Genomic DNA, 9,177 nt, shown 5'->3' with positions numbered 1-9,177 from the left:
CTGCTCTGCTCTCCTCTCCTCTCTCTCCCTATGCTTCTATATGCCTCCATTACACATTACTAACTTTGTGTCTCCTCTCTCCCGTAGTGTGTCCTCTCTCTCTCCCTGTACCTTTCTGCAGGTTGCCCTGGCCCTGGAGCTCTATGTCTCTGACGAGCAGTCACCAGCCACATCGACCTGATCAGTGTTTGATTGTTGTGTCTTGTTGCTTTTCTTCTTTTGTCTCTCCTCTATCCACTCACCCCAACCGGTCGAGGCAGAAGGCCGCCCACCAAGAGCCGGGGTCTGTCGGAGGTTTCTTCTGTTAAAGGGAGTTTTTCCTCCCCACTGTCGCCAAGTGCTTGCTCAAGGGGGATTTGTTGGGTTTTCCCTATGTAATAATATTGATAACAGTAAGGTCTAGACCTTACTTTGTGAAGTGTCCTGAGATGACTTTTGTTGTGATTTGGCGCTATACAAATAAAATTTGATTTGATAAAATAAAAATGTGTAATATGGAAATAAGTGATTGCATAAATATTACCCCCTTTAAAATGACTGACCTACTTCAACAGAGGTCCAGCCAGTTTGTGCTAGTAGTCTCACAATTATAGAAATGGGGATCACCAGAGTGCAGTGAATGTGTCTCAAGTGACTGTAGTATAAAGACACCTGTGTCTGGAAGGTCCAGTCACTGGTTAATCAGTATTTCTGGTTACCATTACACCATGAAGACAAAAGAACACCCCAAGCAACTCAGAGAAAAGGTTATTGAAAAGTATAAGTCAGGGGATTGATACAAAAAAAATTTCCAAGGCACTGAACGTCCCCGAGTTCAGTTAAATTCATCATCAAGAAATGGAAGGAATATGGCACGTCTATATCTGCCTAGATCAGGCCGTCCTCACAACCTGAGTGACCGTGGAAGAAGGAGACTAGTGAGCGAGGCCACCAAGACACCTATGACTACTCTGAAGGAGTTACAAGCTTCAGCAGGCAGCTGAGATGGGAGAGACTGTGTATACAACAACTGTTGCCTGGGTTCTTAACCAGTCAAAGCTTTATGGGAGAACGGCAAAGAAAACTCATTTTAAATCTCGACTAGAGTTTGCCAGAAGGCATGTGGGAGACTCCATGGTTAAGTGGAAGAAAGTTCTTTGGTCTGATGTGAAAAAAATGGTGCTTTTTGGCCATCAGACAAGACACTATGTTCGATGGACACCACAAACACGCCATCCCCACTGTGAAGCACGGTGGTGGCAGCATCATGCTGTGGGGATGCTTCTCAGCAGCCGGCCATGGAAGGCTTGTAAAGGTAAAGGGTAAAATGAATGCGGCAAAATATAGAAAAATCCTGGAGGACAATCTTAATCAGTCTGCAAGATAACTACAACTTGGCAGAAGATTTATTTTCCAGCAAGACAATGACCCAAAGCATACAGTGAAAGCTACACAAAAATAGTTTAAAGACAACAAGGTGAGTATTCTGGAGTGGCCCGAGTCAAAGCCCAGACCTCAATCCAATAGAGAACTTGTGGCTGGACTTGAAAAGGGCTGTTCATGCCTGATCCCCACGCAACCTTGCAGAGCTTGAGCAGTTTTGCAAAGAAGAATGGAGTAAAATTGCAGTGTCCAGATGTGCGAGCCTGACTGAGACTTATCCATACAGACTCAGTGCTGTGATTGCAGCCAAAGGTGCATCTACCAAATACTGACTTGAAGGAGATGAATATTTATCCCTTATCACTCATTTCCCATTACATATTTTTATTTAATTGACATTACTTTGCAGAAAACTGTTTTCACATTGACATTAAAGAGGTTTATGTAATTTTTTTGGTCAAAAAAGCTTAATTATATTGACCATGATTGATTTATAAAATCCATAAAAGGGCAAAAAATCCAGGAGGGTGAATACTTTTTATAGGCACTTTATTTTTTTTTTTAGAAATCTATACTGACCAATGAAATAATAGTATATCCCTCAGTAGGTCAGGGATTCAGGTGGAAAGACAAGGATGAGCTATAAGGGTATAAAAAGAATGTCTCAAGCTCTGTAGTATTTCCATGAACAGGAAACAGATGCCATTGGGATGTTCTTGATGTTGTCCTCAATAAATCTGATACTTTGCAACAGACTGTTTAGACAGAGTGACTTTTAACAGCAAATAAGAGCACTGTGCAGATGACAATTGGACCATGACTAGCCCTGGGTTAAGTTTTCCCACACCACCTGAACAGAGCCCTATAAATCAGGTGGTTCAAGACTCTAAACAGAGCAATAATTAAAAAATGCTCCAGTCTTAATGAACAAGAGACTAATGTTTGCAGAATGCATACATACAGTATGTCACCATAGTGTATTTTATTTCAGTGCAGTGGTTAGAACTCGAATGTACCTGTATCCAATTAACAGGAACATTAAGTCGTGTGTCTGCCAAAAATTCTCTGCAACACAGCTGCATGTTCATTCTCATTTTATATTGCATTTACTTCATCAATTTACATAACCTCGGTATTCCTCTGTCTTTAGCATATTTAACTGCCTTTATTTTTTACACACCTGTATAACATTTCAACTGAGTTCTCATGAACTCTTAACTTTGCTCCAGACACTGACCAAAACCAGCAAGAATCATAAAAATCTAACAGCACTTCTCAATAGCCCAGCAAAGCCTGGTGTGTGTTTGTTTGGAATCAGCATCAGGTTCTTGGTGCATAGAAATACAATATTTCTTTCATGTTTCAAAAACACAGCTTTATAAATTAAAATTGACTCTCCCACGCACACAGGACGGAGTTGAGTCGAGGCAGAGCTCATCAACCCTGGAAGGCATGGAGCTCTTCTTCATTGAAGCCCTGCTGCTTCAACAGCCTGAAAGATGAGCCACATAGAAAGGAGGTCAGGGTGAAAGACAGACAAGTTCAGAGACAAAACCAAGATAAAGTGAGAGCAAGCTCCAAGATTATGAATGATAAACAGTGGTTCTGTGCAATATTGGACAAGCAACCTGTGTGAATAATGTTGTTTCAACATGCTATTACAATCTGTCTGCCTGCTCATGTTTCTGGCCCTTTCTGACTTTGTTGATTTGTAGAGGTGTAAACTGATACAAATCAGAAAATCAATACAAGTAAGATTTGTGGCTGCATCAGCTGAAAATCACAGATGCAAACCAAATGAGTTTACAAAATGGTCTAAAATTGATATGTATATCATAAAGCAAACTTTGGCAAGTTTTCTGTTACTTCTCACTGTGTGCCTCTCTCATGTGTGTATATGCACCATCTCCTGCCAGCATTCAAACGCCCCTTCTTAACAATGCAGGTCCAGGAAAAACAGCATGCATAGTTCAGATAGCTGCAGGAGCAAACAGTGCAAGTGTTAGCAGCTACCTCAGAGTGCAGAACATGCCGCACTTGTGTCGAGTATACCAGGAGGAGTACCATGGACCTTGCAAGTAGTGATGTTATGAAGGTGACACACTGTTGAACTAATGGAAACAGTACAGTTCGCTTGAGGCAAGTAACAGTGCTAGTTTTGTTAGCAGCTACTTTCAGAGCACATTAGCTGGTAATTCCACCTGGTTCGGTTGAACGCAATAACTGACTGTAACTAAAAACTATAGACTGTTTCATTTGCAAGGACATGTGCCTGTGTCGTTGAAAATGTGGGATTTGGACAAATGACAGTGACTCTGAAGCTGAGGCACACAATAACATGTCAGGAGCATTTAAGTCAAAAAAATGCATCCAGCTCTGTATGATGGGGTGAAACAGCAGCTGAAGGTTTACTGTTCATCAGTGCCCATTGTTTACTATTGTTAAAAAGAGTAGACATCATGTTTTAGCTATTTGGTTTTCACGGCTTTGAGGAAACACTAAACTCTTATTTTTATATCTGCTGATTCAAATCAAAATCATACTGTGTCCTATCGTTAAAAGTTTTGGATTATAATTTTTGTATCTAATCATGGACCATGTAAAACAATAAGTATTGAATTATGTGAGAGGGAGAGATACACACCCCTATTGATTTGTCTATCACCAAATCTCAGAAAAATTCTCTAATGATTCACTATAAAGCTGCAGTAGGTTGTCAGAGCATTAGGACAGTGCAGTAAGGGCTACATTACCCACCCTATTGTTAGCTCTGTAAAGGTAGTAGGGCCACAAACACACACAAAGCATTGGGACCCATCTGGCTTGTCCAGGAAATCCTGGAGCATGGAGCCATCCACCTGACCCTTTCTGCCAGTCCAGCTTTCACAGGGCTCAGAGAGGACAAACTCCACCTGAAATCTGACACATAACCCAAACATACTGAGGTCAAAATGTAACAGAATAAACAATAAAAATTAAAATCGGCTGCATTCTACACTTTATTACAAATGGCGATGTGTCAAACCTGACCTCAATACATGCAAATAAATTGCTAACCATGGCAGCTGTGGTTAACACTGACAAAATAAACATAAAAACAACTGTCAGTGGTTGTTTACTACAATGCTCAATAGCTCACACATGCCCTCACTTAAATATTACACAACCTAATATTTTTAATTTCTAACATTTGTTGGTTAGATCATGACAGGGACAGTAGAAAGCTTTAAACACAGACAAACATCCAGCTGCAGTACCTCTCATTATTAGCAGCCAGTTCATCCAGTTGACAGCGCCACAGAATGTCCTCCTCCCGTCGATTAAAAAAAAGCAGCTTGGTTTTTCTGAGGACACAAACATTTTGTGGATTATCAGAGACAACAAAATGGAACACAGTATGCCTGACTTCCCAAAAATGTACAGTGGATGGGATAGCTGAGTCCCTTTTTCAAAAAAATAAGTTCTAGAGAGAAAAATACAGATTTAGTTTTACCAGTGTGCTGTACTTATACAGTAGGTGGTGTTAAGTGTATGTAAATAACTTTAAAACACACAAAACAAGTGATCCCTTCAAAGTATTTGACAATGTGGAACTAAAACTAAAACCCATATAAAAATACTTAGTAGATAAGGAGGCAAAACACTTAACTGACATATCCATAAATGTGTATCATTATTATTAAGTGTTTTGCCTCCTTATCCGAGTCTTCTGGCATTTCCCACCTGATGGTGTCAATGTCTTGTGTGGCCAGTCGGATGAGGCGAGCCATGGGTGTGAATCCTGTGCCTGCTGCTAATAGGTAAAGGTATGTGACATCACAAAGAGGGCGGACACTGAAAGTACCCTCTGGCCCACTAACCGATATATGGTCTCCTAGAGAGTAACAAACAGTAGTAACAAAGAGAACAGTGAGAAGAAATATTGTTTTCAGGCTCTACAGAGACTATGGCTGCAAGTTACAGAGCACATGGTTTAGGAATTACATCTTAACCATACCAAGGAAAGTACATTTCCAATTAACCTCAAAAAGAAGAAAGCATATGAAGCAACAGCAGATGTAAGCATTATACAACATCACCTGGAAAGAGGTAAAGGAAAATACAGTGTATCCAGAAAGTATTCACAGCGCTTAACTTTTTCCACATTTTATGTTACAGCCTTATTCCAAAATGGATTAAATTCATTATTGTTTTCAAAATTCTACAAACAATACCCCATAATGACAATGTGAAAAATGTTTGTTTGAAATCTTTGCAAACTTAATAAAAATAAAAAACAAAATAAATCGCATGTACATAAGTATTCACAGCCTCTGCCATGACACTCAAAATTGAACTCTGGTGCATCCTGTTTCCACTGATCATCCTAAGATGTTTCTACAACTTGACTGGAGTCCACCTGTGGAAAGTTCAGTTGATTGGACATGATTTGAAAAGGCATACACCTGTCTATATAAAGTCCCACAGTGAACAGTGCATGTCAGAGCACAAACCAAGCCATGAAGTCCAAGGAACTGTCTATAGATCTCAGAGACTGGACTGTATCAAGGCACAGATCTGGAGAAAGTACAGAAAAATTTCTGCAGCATTGAAGGTCCCAATGAGCACAGTGGCCTCCATCATCCATAAATGGAAGATGTTTGGAACCACCAGAGAGAAGGGCCTTAGTTAGGGAGGTCGCCAAGAACCCGATGGTCACTCTGAAAGAGCTCCAGCGTTTCTCTTTAGAGACAGGAGAACCTTCCAGAAGAACAACCATCTCTGCAGCACTCCACCAATCAGGCCTATATGGTAGTGTGGCCAGATAGAAACCACTCCTCAGTAAAAGGCACATGGCAGCCCGCCTGGAGTTTGCCAAAAGGCACCTGAAGGACTCTCAGACCATGAGAAACAAAACTCTCTAGTCTGATGAAACAAAGATTGAACTCATGTCTAGAGGAAACCAGGCACTGCTCACCACCTGGCCAATGCCATCCCTACAGTGAAGCATGGTGGCGGCAGCATCATGCTGTGGAGATGTTTTTCTGCGGCAGGAACTAGGAGACTAGTCAGGATCAAGGGAAAGATGACTGCAGCAATACATAGACACATCCTTGATAATGCCCTAAAGGGGCCTAGCCACAGTTCAGACTGGAACCCGATTGTATATCTCTGCAGAGATCTGAAAATGGCTGTACACCGATGCTCCCCATCCAACCTGATGGAGCTTGAAAGGTACTGCAAAGAAGAATGGGGAAAACGGCCCTAAAATAGGTGTGCCAAGCTTGTAGCATCATACTCAAAAAGATCTGAGGCTGTAATTGGTGCAAAAGTTGACTCTAGCCACAGGGCTTGCAAGCCAGTGACTTCTGTGCCGGTCCCAAGCCCCGATAAATAGAGAGGGTTGCGTCAGGAAGGGCATCCGGCGTAAAAACATGCCAAATTTAAACATGCAAATCATATGTTTTAGTGCAGACCCACTGTAAAAGATATATAAACTGACTTAAAACTCTCTCTTTATAGCTGCACTGGTCCTCTCTCCATTCAAAAAGGATATTTGATGTTGTGGAAAAACATACTTAGTCCTCAAGAATACCTTTGTCAAACATCATTTCCAGAAGAAAGTATCCTGTTATGTTCGGGTCAGTACTGTAGGTCTACTACTTGTAGTAATTACAGTTATTTAAGTGTTATACTAAGTGGTGGAAGTTGCAAAAGAAAGAATGTCGTGAGGAATTCAGACAGAAGTTGAGACAGGCTTTGGGTGGTCAGGAAGAACTTCCAGATGACTGGGAAACTACAGCAGAAGTGATCAGGGAGACAGGTAGGAAGGTGCTAGGTGTGTCATCTGGAAGGAGGAAAGAAGATAAGGAAACATGGTGGTGGAATGAGGAAGTACAGGGCAGCATTCAGAGGAAGAGGCTAGCTAAAAAGAAGTGGGACGTAGAAAGGACTGAAGACAGTAGACAGGATTACAAGAAATTGCAGCGTAGAGTGAAGAGGGAGGTGGCAATGGCCAAACAGAAAGCATATGATGAGTTGTATGCCAGGTTAGACACGAGGGAAGGTGAGAAGGACTTGTACAGATTTGATTTTGATTTGATTTATTCTTTCAAGCATGTAAAGACAGTTGATATGCCAACACACATAATTTTACACATATCCAACAAATGCTAATCCAATATCAATTTGCTTATACCTAGTACATGCTTGAATGGAGTAGGAAGAATTCAGACTTATCCAGTGCTACCCCCTGACATCATCTTACCATCATTGGTTTGAAAGCAGTTTCTCTACATGAATAATTCTCTTCTGACCATTACAAGCATACAGTGCCATAATAGCCAGGTCTATCACACAGTTCACAGTCTGTCACCAAAAAGCTCCCTTTCACTGAAGCTTCTAACAAAAGTAGTTCATATTGCAAAGGCTGTGAACCACTGTACATCAGACAGAGCAGCCATGTGGCTCAGATCAAAACCTTCTCTTGACTGAAAGGAAGCTCAGCTAATTAAATTCTCCCTGATTAATTCAGCCACTCTAATTAGACAGGAATTTATTCCACATCAATATTTCACCATGTCAGCAGAAACCTTGCCTGGGCCATGAGAAAAAAAGAGGACAGTTTCTTTTCACCAGCTTGCCCCACCACCACACTGTAAATGTGAGTGCATACTGCCCAGTTTATTCAATCATTTGTCTTTTCACACTGGTGACTGAGGGATAGGCCCCAACTGCAACTGAGGAACTTTCACAGTGATGATGAACACCATCTGATTGATTACAACATGAAATTAGGTACATTATGATTTCAAATTTAAATCAATAATCATCTAACATCCCTTGCCTTCTAAAATAATTGTTCGTGAGGATGAAGTCATTCCTTGTCAGTCTTAAAATACTGACTGGTTAATGTGATGTTTTCCAGTTATTTTGTTTTGCCTGAATGAAACCTATGAGCTGCAGGATGATACCCCCCGTAGAAAGGCTCTCACCATAGAACCACTGATAAGTACACCCAAATCTGTTAACTGCAATATTATCTTTTATGCTCAAATATATATTTTTCTGAAACTTTAAAAAGTAGCTGTCTTTGATAAAGTTATAATACTTGTTTTTTCTCAGATGCTAGGGCCTACAGAATAAAACCTTAACAAGTTTTGCCTTCATCTATTTAAAAAAAAAAAGATTCCTAGTTTTATTTAAGGCTTCTCTTTAATGAAATCAAGAAAGCATTTACTTTGCGTGACACTATGCTTGACTTGTAGTAGTAGTATTTATAGACTATGTATGCTATAAGTCTTTCTGCTAACTTGTGGTTAAAAATAATTCAATCACAGGCAATTTTTGAATTCTCACCAGAGTTCAGTTCTCAAGGAGCACTACCACCTCACCAATGTACTAGTACAAATCATTAAAATAATATCTTCAGTATATGTCAAATACAACCTGCACTGCAGCAGTGTGGCTTGCTGTCACTTGGCCTGTTAAATAATTTAGGCTTTGTATGCAGTGGAAATTTTCCTTTGTTTCACAGAAGACACACAGACATGAAAACAGAAAAACTGAGCGGGGAATTGATGAATGAACTTATAGGGGAAAAAGTAATGATGAATGAGGAAAAAGAGAGGGAAAAAAGAGGGGAAGAGGTGGATATTGTAGAGCAGGAAGTAGCAAAGATTAGAAAGAATGAGGTGAGGAAGGCTCTGAGGAGAACAAAGAGTGGAAAGGCTGTTGGTCCAGATGACATACCTCTAGAGGTGTGGAAGTGTCTAGGAGAGACAGCAGTGGAGTTTTTATCTAGTTTGTTCAACAGGATTTTAGAGAGTGAGAAGA

The 9,177-nt window shown here is 40.5% G+C and overlaps 1 protein-coding gene across 2 annotated transcripts in view; it reads right to left on the bottom strand.

Annotated features, from left to right (window-relative positions):
• Window positions 1-1,870: 1,870 nt before the first annotated feature.
• cyb5r4 (cytochrome b5 reductase 4) overlaps window positions 1,871-9,177 on the bottom strand; it is a 52,241-nt gene continuing 44,934 nt past the window's right edge. Inside the window, exons 12-15 of one of the 2 annotated variants that reach the window (XM_020621660.1) lie at window positions 5,086-5,236; window positions 4,620-4,706; window positions 4,120-4,281; window positions 1,871-2,854 (exon numbers count right to left, since the gene is read on the bottom strand). In XM_020621660.1, the coding sequence (XP_020477316.1) occupies window positions 2,800-2,854; window positions 4,120-4,281; window positions 4,620-4,706; window positions 5,086-5,236 (455 nt within the window). In that variant the 3' untranslated portion in view covers window positions 1,871-2,799. The other variant, XM_020621659.1, reaches the window with a different exon arrangement.

The sequence above is a fragment of the Monopterus albus genome, unplaced genomic scaffold (assembly GCF_001952655.1).
Source record: "Monopterus albus unplaced genomic scaffold, M_albus_1.0 scaffold264.1, whole genome shotgun sequence".
Classification (NCBI taxonomy): Eukaryota; Metazoa; Chordata; class Actinopteri; order Synbranchiformes; family Synbranchidae; genus Monopterus; species Monopterus albus.
This window is presented reverse-complemented; position numbering and strand designations above follow the sequence as displayed.